Raw genomic sequence first — 12,472 nt, forward strand, 5'->3', positions numbered from 1 at the left:
ACCTGTCTTCTCCGTGCCTGTAGCAGCTGTAGTGATGTACACCTGTCTTCTCCGTGCCTGTAGCAGCTGTAGTGATGTACACCTGTCTTCTCCGTCCGTGTAGCATCTGTAGTGATGTACACCTATCTTCTCCATGCCTGTAGCATCTGTAGTGATGTGTACCTGGTCTTCTCCGTGCCTGTAGCAGCTGTAGTGATGTACACCTGTCTTCTCTGTGCCTGTAGCATCTGTAGTGATGGATGTCCCGTCGTCTCTGTGCTTGTACCATGTGTAGTGATGTATACCTGTCTTCTCTGTGCCTATAGCATCTGTAGTGATGGATGGATACCCAGTCTTCTCTGTGCCTGTAGCATCTGTAGTGATGTAGTGTGGCCGCAGATGTGTGGCCCCAGGCTCCCACCTTCCCCTCTTCCCTCGGCACAGGGAACCCTGCCAGCTGGGGGCTTTGCTTCCAATCCACAAGTGACCTGCCCCAGGAAGCCCCTTCCTACAAGTGGGCCTAAATACCTGGGCACAGCCTTTCTCTGGCAAGCCCCTCCCACCTTCTCCCTCTGCCCTGGGTGCTGTTGGGGTGCTCAGAGACCCATCTCCTGGGAGGCAGGAGAGAAGTGTAGCTATAAACAGGAAATACAAATAGAGCGAGCAGTGGGGTCCCTTCCCTAGCGCCCCCCCTGCTGAGAATGTGCCCTCCACCCCAGACCTGCTCAGTCTACCTTGGGTCTTGCAAAATGTGGGGGCTGACTAGGTATCTGAAGGATGGGGGCTCATGTCCTCAGCCAGGGTCCAACCAGAATGAGCCGGCTCCAAGGCTGGTTTCAAAATGGGACAGAGGTGGGGGGGAGACACAGCTACCTGAGGCAAGGTAAGCAGGCTGTGGGGGGCAATTGTCAGGAGAAAGATGACCACAAAATGTCAGAAAAAGCAGCACAGGGCCCTGCAGCAAGCAGCTCCTGAGGCTACAGGGGAGCGGTGAGTTAGGAAGGGCAAACCAACCACCAGACTCGGTGACCGCAGTGTGGGCTGGAACCCATCTGTCCCTGCACCCACCATGTGTGGGCGCAGGGAGTGCCCGAGGGTCTCTGAGAAGGCTGGTGGGTGCAGAGCCCTCCCGCCCTGGACCAGAGGGCCGGGCCGCTCAGCAGACATGGGCTGTCGAGTCAACAGGTGGGCAGTGCTGCTGCTGCAGGCCGGCCTGTGGCCCATCCCCTCCACGAAGGCTTGGCAACCAGAGCCAGGACAGGCCTGGGACAGCAAGGACTATGCCCTGGGCTGCCAGGGGCCCCATTCCTGAAGAGCAGAGCTTCCAAGCCCGCAGCCCAGCCCAGGCGTCGGCTCAGGTGTAAGGCACAGCAGGTGAGTCATCTCTAACTGACCTGACTGACACGCTGTCCTTGGCGGCTTGGGGCCCTCGGGACTTACACACACATACACACAAGGCCCACAGCGACACCACCCACACCACCAGCACCCACCCCCTCCTGGGTGCACAGCAGGGAGATGGCATGCCACACTGCTCCCTGCAGGCCGGCCTGGTAGATGCACAGCCTGCTCCCCGCCCCACAGGGCAGCTTGGGGCCCCCTGCAGCAAGCACAGCTGGAGGCCGCCTGCCCAGGGGCTGCAGCAAGGGCTCTTGTCTTGCATTGTGGGGTTGGGGGGGGGAGGTTAGGGAGAGCCTCCTGGCTATGACCCCTTCCCGGCCCGCTGCACCTGCAATGAGAACAAGTCCCAGGCTTGAATGAGGACATGATCATCATTCTACCCCTTTCCAATAAAAGAGCCTAATATTTTGAGCATAATGATTTTAAGGAGCTCAACAATTTCTTCACATGCATTATTCATCGGGTGACACGAAACTGTTATTTCACTGAGATTACTGTAGATCGCTACATGAAGAGGTGGCTTGCATGAACAATTAAATGATAGCTATGATAAACTAGATTTATAAGCTTTATGTTCCTATAACATAAATTCGTGAATGATTTAGCTCCGCAGAGCTGGAAGAGGCTTCCCGGGCACCGACATGCAGGCCTGCAGCTCCCCCCACTGCCTCGGCCGTGCACCTGCGGGCCTGCGCGCGGGCAGCGCAGGGAGGCTGGAAATGACTGCGGTAACCACAGCAACTTGTTCCACAAATGAATCACGGCTGTTGGTGCTTCATAACGACTGTTTCAACCGAGGACGGCTCTTCATCTCCGGAAGGGAGCAGAAGACAGTTCTGAGGCGTGCGAGCAGAGGGGACTTTGGATGCAGTCCGGCTGAGCCCCCACAGGTGAGTCTGAGTCTGGTCTCCGTGGGGAGTGAGAGGTGAGGGTCCCTCCTGCAACCAACGAATCATTATCTGGCTGCAGATCCATGCACGTCTTCCCACCAGGAAGCAGCAAGCCTGGACGCCCGTCTCTTCACACCAGGCAGCTGGCACAGACCACACAGGCGCCCAATGCCAGTGCCCCGGGGGCACGGCTGCCAAGCCCAGAGCCGAGCCACTCGCCAGGTGGTACGGGCAGGCACGAGGGCCTGTTGTCCGAGGCCTGTGCCTGGGAACAAGAGCTTGTCTGTGGGGTGCCTGAGACCCCCACTGCACTCCTTCGTTTTCAGCTCAACACTTGGGCCTCCCTGTGCTGAGCCTGTATCGGCAATGCCCCCGAGCAGACATGGAAACAGCTTGAGTGGGTCTGGCTGGGACCAGCCCACCGGCCCCCCACAGACCTCTAAGCCCCAAGCGCCAGACCTGTCCACCCCCAGGGCGCACTCTTTCCTCCTGCCCACTCGCTCCCACAGGACTTGGGTCGGGGCTTCGTGCTGATGGCCACATGGCCAGGACAGGGGCTCCTGCACAACCGCAGAGCGTGCACCTGTGCACCTGGCTACGGCTGAACTGCATGAGAGGGGGCAGGGCAAGTGGCAGAGCATCACACAGCACAGACACACACCGCCCACACAGCCACCCACAGGGTGCAGCCCCTGGGGGCCCCTCCCAGGCCCGAGCCCACATCCACGCCCACCCTCAGGACACAGACTGGTCTCACCTGGCTGAACCAGTGCTAGTTACACAACCTGTTGTCAATTTGAGAGTATTAGAGTGAAGGGGTGGAGTTTAGCCTGACAATTAAGTCTCAGCTTGATGCCCTCACTTGGAGGTGCTAAGGAGGTAAATAGCTCACAGGAAGTGGGACACACACAGTCCCTTTAAGACATGTTTGCTGACAGACCCATGGAGCTACGTTACGATGCCTACACCGCCACGGGATCCACAAGACCTCCCACCCACTGGCCTGTGATCCTCCTGCACTCGGTATCATTGCATGTGTTTCGGGAGTCTGAAGCGGACTTTATAGACTGGTATCGGACATATGGACTAATATCGGGCTTGTGGACTTGGTCTGGACTGGGATGGGATGTTTTCTCAATATTCAATTGCTCTTCTATAAAAAGCTCTTTCTCATACCCATATGAGTGTCTATGAATGTTTCTCTAGTCCACCCAAACTAACACCCACCCACACTTAACTCCTCTGCCCCCACACTCAAGGCAGGGAGACAGGACAGAAAAACACTCAGCCCACCCCAGTGCAGAGACCCAGCGCCATGCACCCCAGCAAACCTGGCCTAGCTCAGTCCAGGCCTACACCCAGCTCAGCCCAGGAAAGGGCAGCTCAGCCCAGCTCACTCAGCACAGCCCAGGATGGGGCAGGCCATGCTGTCACACACAGGAACCCAAAGACAAGAGTGGGGCAAGTCAGGGCTGAGCAGTCCACAGGGCCTGCTGATACCTCCCCGTCTGCTCTGGCCCCCACCTGTCCTGGCTGGGGGAGCTACGGCTGCAGGTGACAGCACAGGTATTAGCCTGTGACATAAACTCTCTCAGGGCCTCTTGTCCCCATTACCAGGAGGAGCCTGGTCTTCTAGACACGGAGATCTGAGGAGCTGTGGGCCTCTTTCCCTGCTGACCCTGCCCCTCCTATGCTCCAAAGTAGGGGTATGTCACCTGGTGACCCATGAACCCCTTCCCCAGAAGTCCCAAGGAGCCAGCCCCCAGCACAGGCCCTGAGCTGGGCAGGGTGGCCAAGGAAACAGGTCATAACAAATGGGTGCCAGGGGCAGCTCCCCGCCCAGGGGAGAAGGTCCAAAGAGATGCTGGCCAGTCCACCCCTGCCCACACACACCAGCCGTCCCGCAGGAAGAGCAGCCAACACCGGCAATGGAGTGATGCTGACTCACAGCGGCCCAAGAGGGCAGGGCAGGACCGTCCCTGTGGGTTTCCAAGACTGTGACTCTTTACCTGGAGAAGAACGCCTCCTTTCTCCCAGGGGAGACTAGTAGTTTCCAACTGCTGACCCCACGTACCGACAATGAGCCCAGGGCTCCCAGCTAAGACGCCTCCTACTGGTTAACTAGTCAACCACAAGTGGGAGGGAGGGTGCGGGGGGCGGGGTTGGGGGGGGTTGTCATTCTGGACAGTGCTGGCGGCAGCAGTCATGGAGGAGGAGGGAACCCTGATGGGAGTCAGTGGGGTCCCTGCACACAGGCGGAGGTCAGGAACCTCCCCAAAGTCACAAGATGGCAGTGACCTTGGCCGTGACCCACAGCCATCAAGCCAACTCCTGGTGCCCCGTGACTGTAACCCCTTCAGGCCCATGCGTGTCGGTGCAGGACGGGCCCACAGGGACTCAGAGCCCATCTTCCAGAGTGGACCGCCAGGCCTTTCTCCCGCAGTGCTCTGGGTGGACGAAGAGTTCCAAGCTCCTGGTTGGAGCTCAACCAGAGCCCATGACCCCTGACCCCGTAGGGGCTCACACAGCATCCTGAAGGGAGGGGCCGTGCAGAGGGCAGCTTATCTCACGGAGCACAAGAATTCCTGAACACTGTACAAAGAGACTTTGTCTATTCAAAAGAAAAGTAAATAAAAAACAAATGAGTTCCAATCCCACCTTCACAGGGAGAGTTCTGGTGTTTTCTCAGCCCCGAAGCCCCGCCCCCGCCCCATACAACCACAGCTGCCGTGGCCGTACACCTGAGGGTACACGTGTTCTCAGGATGGCAAGACAGGTCTACATTTAAATTAAATGTTGGTTTAGACAGACATGCAGTTTCAATAACTTTAAGTAAAGATTATTTTCAAAACATTGTGCAGCCATTAAAGAGGACAGATATGGGTACTGTGGGGAGGCACTGGGGACACAGGGGAACAGGAAGACGATCACAAGTCACTGGACCTCCCACTGGGGCGGCAGGGGGTGGGGGGACAGATCACAAACCACACGGACCTCCCACTGCCTCAGGGCGGATGGGAAGGGGAACAAGATGGCAATGGCGCAGCCAGCTGTCACTAAGGGCCACTGCGTGTCTGCCAGCATTGCCACATTTGCATGGCTACCCGTTGCTGGGATGCTGGAAGGCACAGCCCTGGGACTTCTCAAGCCAACGGGGCCACCTGGAGTGGGCAGTATTCAGCAGAGTGCCCAGCTGAGGCTGACCAGGAAGCCGGGCCTTGTGGTCCACTTCTGAAAACAAGGCCCTGGAGCAGAGGTGCCAGCCCAGTCATCAGCCAGCTGTCCATGGGGTGTCCCAGGCCAGTTCTGCACAGCCTGCCTCGTCGTCCCCCTCAGGGCAGCTGCTGGACTCAAAACACCAATCCCTCAGCAGCTGAGCACTTAACCACTGTGCCACCAGGCCCCCTTCCGGAACAACACCCCCCTCCCCCCCGCCTGTAACTGCTCGAAACAAAACAAAAACCAAACCCCATGCCATCGATGCTGACCCTAGAGGACAGGGTGGGACTGCCCCTGGGGTTTCCAAGCCTGCACCCTTTATGAGGGTCGAGAGCCTCGTCTTTCTCGGAAGGAGCATCAGGTGGGTGGTTTCAAACTGTGGACCTTGCGGTTGGCTGTTATTAAGCATTCCCACCGCCGTAGAGACAAGGACCAGCAGTGACAGGATGGATTAGGACGCCGGGCTTCGCGAGCAGAGTCACGCCTGCAGGGGCCCTGCTGCTGTGGTGCACCCACTGAGAAGCAGCCAGGACACTGTCCCCACAGCCTGGCCAGGCGCCTCAGCGCCCAGCCCAACTGGGTACATCTCAGGATGGTGGTCAGGAGGCCAGCAGGGAGCAGCCCCTGGTCAGCTTGTGCCCAGTTGCCGGGGCAGGGGCAGTCAGGAGCCCTCTGGCCAGGCTGTGCACCCACCATGCCTAGAGTGCTCCCAGAGTCCCACAACAGGGATGGGGCTGGGTCTTCCCAGCTCTCCACCTTAAGACACCCCTCCCCGCCCCACAAGAACACTGACCATACCTCGGGCACACACTGGACTCAGGGGCCCAAGACCAAAAGAATGGGGCTACCTGAGGGGGAGAGCAGGGCAGGGGGCCAAGGACCTCACCGAAGGCACAGCAGGGGCTGTGGGCTGTGGGACAGGGAGCAGCTGAGGGACCATGAGCGAGGGCGCTTGTCCATCTGTCTCCCACGACACCACCTGTGCACAGGAACATCCATCCAAGTGCGGACAGCAGGCAGGTTGGCTGTGGACAGGCTGCAACCCCAGAAACGGCCACCAGAGGGCACTCTATGAACTAGTGGCTGCCGCGCTGCCTGCAGGGAACTAAAGGCCAGCCTCTAGGATGCCACCTTCTGAGCCACCCCACAGGGCCTGGGAGAAGGAACCGTGGCCTGGGGCACCCAGGATACTGCTGGTGATACCGGCCAGCTAACAAGTGTCACCCACAGGCTGTGAGTATGAGCCTGGGGCCCGATCCACCCCTAGCCTGTCCCCACTCCCTTCCTAGCCCCTCACGCTCCCAAAGCACCTGCGGCACCTCCCCCATCCAGCACCCCATGTGGCACCTCAGGGTGTAGCTCCCAGCCAGTGCCAGCCTCCCTACCAAGAGTCTGTGTTGCACCTCCCAACACAGCCTCAGACAATGTCCCAGGACTGTCTGCAGCTGACTGATCACCAGGCCTTTCTCCCACTTGTCTGCGTCCAGAAGCTCAGCTGAAACCCGTCTGCGTGGGTGACCTGGTTCCCAGTGGCACAGCAATGAGAAAGCCACCACGGTCAATGACCTGACGGGGTGTTGGTGGCAGGGGTGCCCTGCCCTCTAAACCCTGGGTCTCTTCTGGGGAGTCGGACATGGAGCCAGGATTCACAGCAGGCATGGCACGGAGCATGCCCAGGTGCCCCACCCTCCACCTGGCCCGACAGGGCCCCTGGCTGTCCTGTAACAACAAGCCCTGCTGCAGACACACGGCTCCGCTCCGTTGTGGCCCACCCACACCCACGAGACGCCTGACACCCAAGCACCCCAGCCAGCTGCTCCCTGGGGAGCCTAGCTCACCCTCTGTACACTGGGCCTGGCCCTCCTGCTGCCCTCCACACCAAACACGGGCCCAGTCCACACCATTCCCCTCCAGCAGCCGACAGGACCACGAGAGAGCGGTGTCCGTGGCTGCAGCTGGGCACAAGCACAGGAACACTTGGAGGCTGGCGCAGGGCAGGCGGTGCTTCCCTCTGTCGAGTAGACGGTCACGAGGGCTCGGAACCCACCTGAGGACACGTGCCGGCGATGGCACGCGCTGCAGAGCTCCGGTGGGGCCAGTCCTAAGCGACGGAGCGCCAGGTGAGCTGGCTGGCTTTGAGGCTCATGAGTATCAGAAGGCTTACGAAAGGACAGGAGAGACGGTGAGCAAGGCGGGAGGGACAACACCAGGACACGGGCAGTGGGGACAGGCCCGAGGCCGCGTCGTCGGGCTGGATGGTGGAACGTCCTGCAGGACATGGTGGCGAGGGACAAGCCTGTTCTGGCTGCTGGGCAGCACACAGTGCAGGAGTGAGGGGCACAGCTGAGAGAGCGCCCGCCAGCTGGCTCAGAGAGGTGCGTGCACATGCGCACACAGCGGCCACACATGCTTGCAGGGACCGGGAGCCCCGTGGAGCCAGCTGGAGAAAGAGCCTGGGAAGTCTCTGGCCCTGCCCTGCAGCTCGCCGTCCCCACGCTGAGCCTCGTGGGAAAGAAGCTTAGGGGAAGCCCATGCGGTGGTAACAGTAGAGGCGGCTAGGAGCTGACCGCCGCCCCCCCCCCCTCGCCGCATCGGGAATCTGTAACAGGTACACAAACAGGCTTTCGAAACCTAAACCCTCCGATGACCGAGCCACCAAATGCCCTGCCGCAGAGCTGCTTCCAAACCAGGGAGCACACAGCCTTGCGCATGGCCCGGTGAGAATGGAACATGAGCGGAGCCGGGACGCAGAGGCCCTGTGAAGAACGGCCCTGGACTGACCTCGAACCCGGAGCCTCACTGCCGGGGCCCCGGGAGTGCAACGGCAAGGCGCTCAACAGCTCCCAGGGGGGAAGGGCCTGCAAGCGGCCCTGCTGTGGCCAGCTCCACTGCCCAAAGGGCAGCAGGCAGCAGACTGCCCTGGCAACTCCAACAAGGCCCACATCCTGGCAGGTCCACAGGACTTCCTGCCCAGTCCCCAGCCTGAGCCTCTGCTGAGCACCAGCACCAGCGAGATGCCGGGCCCTCAGAGACCAGCTGTCTGTGCCCAACCAGGACCCACCCCAGGGAGCCCCCACGCAGCCCTCACACAGGGCCGGGCCCTTAGCAGCCCACTAGATCACCCCACTCCCCTCAGCTCATAGAGGGAGCGGTCAACCCTGGCCAGCATCCACCTCCAGTCCCGCCCCCACAGCCCCACTGACCTCACAGCAGCCCCTCACTCCCATGGCAGGAGAAGCCAGAAGAGGTCGCCAAAACCCCAGGGGCAAGGCCACAGCACATCAGGCCCAACAGAACTGTCTGCATCAGCCAGCGGCCAGTGCTCCAGGGCCACCCAGACCCACACTGGCTGTGGAGGGAGTGCAGTAGATGCACGGCGCAGCCGAAAGTTCAAGGAGAACCCCACAACCTACGTAGAGCCCTCACTCCAGTCCCACCACCCCATGGGCCACGGTCCCTGCAGAGTAGACTCACCAAGGTCTGTGTGGGGACCTGCGAGCAGTTGCTGGAACTTGTCCATCCGAGAGGCCTCCCTCTCTCGCAGGGCTGTGCCGCCAAGGACACTGTGGTCCTGGTCCGACACCCCACCGCTCAGCACCACGGTGGCCGAGTGGGGTAGAGACTGCGACCGCTGCAGGTGGGTGGACTCGCTGGCACCCTCTGCAGAGGAGCAGAGAACAGAGGGTCAGAGGGGAGAGGGCAGAGGGCAAGAATCGTCCCAGCATTTCGGTGGTGGGCTTCTCATGACAAAGGGCCCACACACTCCAGAAGCAGAGCACAGGCTGGGCGCTGGGGCCCCTGGACCCATGGCCCTGGCCATGACCAGGAGCATGACCTGACCTGCCAACAGAGACGCTGCTGCCATGCAAGTGCGTGGGAGCCACACTAGGGAGAGTGCCCAGGTCACTCCGACCAGGCCAGCCCAATGGGCACAGTGATCTGAGGCTAGAGGGGCCTGGTCCTCTGGCCTGAGCAGAGGATGCCCTCCCCCCAGTCCCACGTGAGGAGGAGGGAAACCCCCAGGAGACACTCCAGGAAAGCCCACTGTCCCAGGACCCTACCCAGGCCCCACACAGGTGGGCAGCAGGTGGTACCCGAATGGGGGCAGCCTGCAGAACTGGCCTCGAGCCCCTTGCCTGGGGCCTTGTCACTGCCCAAGATCCCACAGATGTCCAGGTCCTGTGAGCAGGCCAAAGAGGAAGCGGAAGGTTGAGACAGGCCCCACCACCCCACCACCCCACCACCCACCACCCACCACATGACAGACAAGCAGGGGCCTGAAGCTCTGTGTGCCTGAGGCTCAACACCCTCTGGCAGTCTTTCTTATTTAAAACTCAAGTTTAAAGCGGAGTAAAAATAACCCCACTAAATGGGGCAGAACAAAGCCAGTCCACACAAAGCCTGACGCCCACCCTGGCCACTGCAGCATGTGGGCAACAAGGCCACTGCTCCCTGGGCGCCCACATGCTCCCAGAAGAACCCCTGCAGACCCCACAAACCCTACACACATAGCCCCCAGTAGCCCTCACCTCAAGTCTCCAAGAACCCCTGCAAGCCCCAACTCAGACCTTGCAGACCCCACAGACCTCTCCACAGACGTGTCCCAGATTCCCTACATGTCCCCTAGCAGTGTCCCCCCACCGAAGGCCTCTTGCAGAGGCCCCATACCTCTCACAGGCTCCCCACGTGGTCCCAGCAGCCCTCCTCCAGGCCTGCCCCAGGCCCTCGAGCAGGCAGCCCCAGACCCCACACACATGCTCCCTACCCCCATAGGCAGGGCTCAGAGCACTGCAGAAGGGAGGGGACTTCACACAGACACCCAGGGCTACAAGGAGCCAGCTACCAGCCCCAGGGCAGACCTGGCCCAGTTACTTCCCAGAAAAGCCCACAGCCGCACCTCTGCTCCTCCTGCAGGGCCCAGCCAAGTGCTCTGAGGTACCCCAAGACCCCGACCTCCAGAACAATCTGGAGCAGTGGGGGTGTGGGGCAGACTAGGCCTCCCCTTGGGCAGGAAGCCCCATTTACGGGCGGCCGCCTTCAGGGGTGACCAGTTAGACCAGCACCACTCGGGCTTTGAGGAGCTCTGTCCCCAGCCCCAACCTGAGGGGAGGTGGCCAGGCTGTCAGGCCAGAGCTACAGGGTGCCCCGCGGGACAGCAGGCATACTGCCAGGTAACACGGCTGGTGCAGAGTGAGAAAAACTGAGATATTCCACCAGCCACTGTCCTTGTCTGACCAACTGCATTAAGGACCCCTTGGCCGCCACACTCCCCCACCCAGGGGCTTCGGAACCCTCTCACGAGCCGGGTGTCTGTGCAGTGAAGCCCCAGGCTCATGCCCACCCCAGGCAGCCCGGTGCCACAAGGAGCCGTTGGGCAGCTTGTGGAGGTTTTCACCAAGACGGCGAGGGCCCGGCATGGAAGAAATGGGTGACGGTCAAAGCGCCTGTGGCTTGCTGGACACTGCCCCAAGCCGGGCACCGCACCCACTGCATCTCACAGAGGGAGCTGGGCACTGGGCAGCAAGGCCACACAGACACCCCCCCTCCACCCCCCACCTCCTACAGAGAGAGCCTGGCTCCCCTCAAGCAAGCATCCCCTGGGTGTCGGCCAGGGCAGGGCCAGCCAGGCCCAGAGGCTCTCCCGGCCCTTGAGGAGAATTCTGAGCAGAAAAGACGCCAAGGATGGGCAGAGACAAAAGCACGTGGACCCTACCTGCAAGGGACTTACAGAGGGTGCTGAGCCAGCCCCGAGCTCATGCCAGCAGTCCCTGCCCTCCCTCGGCCATGGTGGGAGTCTCCCCCAGGGACTAAGTAAGGGCAGCGGTCCCTGCTCTTGGTCACAGTGGGACACCCCCACCCACCCCTATGCCCCGCCATGTGAGGACCCCATCGCCCTCCCACAGACCCTGGTGGGAAGGCCAAGTCATGGTCACCCGTCCCACCTGCAGGGCGCCTTGTGTGGCTCTCGCTGACCGACTTCACCAGCCGGGGGTCACTGGCGGGGGGGCCTGAGGGAGGCTCTGGCCGCAGCCGCTGCTGCCCTTGCCGCTGGCTGTGGTCGCGCAGGACGCGGTGGGCCGTCTCCATGACGACCTCAGAGTCCAGGCTCTCGGCGGCCATGGCCAGCAGCTCGTCGTCGTCCTCACCAGCGTCCCAGGCGTCGCTGGTGTTGCTCTCAAACTCCTGGAAGCTGCTGCCCCGCTTGCTCCTCTGAGGCGTGCTGGGCAGCCTGGGGGCCGGCCGGGGCAGACTGTGGAGAGGAGCAGCCATGAGGCAGGCAGAGGGGGCACCCAGCCTGAGGGCCGGACACAGACCTACAGACACATACACACCTGCCCCTCTCCCTCGGGACCACGACAGGGAAGGGAAGTGGATTCCCACCACCGACAGCCCCGAGCAGCCCTGCCCCAGGCTGAGGGGCCAATCTATGCTGTCCATGCAGTCCCCACCCCACCCCTGCTGGTCCAGAGCCCACTGTCCCTGCCCTGCTGGGTCCCAAGTCCCTACCCCCCTTCCCCTCTGGGTCCAGTGCCCCCTGCATGAGCTGCAGCTGCCCAGCCTACCTCCCCACAAAGCAATGGCCCCCAAGAAGGCTCTAGCCCATGTCTGCTCTGAGAAAGCAAGTCTCTCTCTGCCCGGCGGCAGGGCAGGGAGGTGGGGGCGTAGCAGGGGGTAAGCAGAAAGCAGTAGACTACCAGAGTCCCGCAGGTCCTCAGGTCAGGGTGACTTACGTGCCATGCAGCAGCGGGTCGAAAGGGGGGTGCTGAGCCCCATACACATGCTGGATGCTACGGGAAGAGAGGCCCACGTCAGCGTCTCCTGGTTCCACCTGAGCCACCAGCCCCGCAGTGACCCTCCAACAGGGGCCACTCCCCAGCTCTGCACATCACCTTCCTGCCACCCCGACCACCCTGGCTGAGGGACCAGTCCTAGTGCGGCCCGCCACCCCGACCACCCAAACCAGGGACCAGTCCCCCACACTA

The 12,472-nt window shown here is 61.4% G+C and overlaps 1 protein-coding gene across 1 annotated transcript in view; it reads right to left on the reverse strand.

Annotated features, from left to right (window-relative positions):
- The window catches only part of TBC1D22A (TBC1 domain family member 22A), a 134,652-nt gene that overhangs the window by 110,607 nt on the left and 11,573 nt on the right, over window positions 1–12,472 (reverse strand). Inside the window, exons 2-4 of the mRNA XM_045290684.1 lie at window positions 12,221–12,277; window positions 11,432–11,739; window positions 8,964–9,149 (exon numbers count right to left, since the gene is read on the reverse strand). Coding sequence (XP_045146619.1) covers window positions 8,964–9,149; window positions 11,432–11,739; window positions 12,221–12,277 — 551 coding nt within the window. The remainder of the gene's footprint in view (window positions 1–8,963; window positions 9,150–11,431; window positions 11,740–12,220; window positions 12,278–12,472) is intronic.

The sequence above is a fragment of the Echinops telfairi genome, unplaced genomic scaffold (assembly GCF_000313985.2).
Source record: "Echinops telfairi isolate 266 unplaced genomic scaffold, ASM31398v2 ScPeMD7_2;HRSCAF=8, whole genome shotgun sequence".
NCBI classification, from domain to species: Eukaryota; Metazoa; Chordata; class Mammalia; order Afrosoricida; family Tenrecidae; genus Echinops; species Echinops telfairi.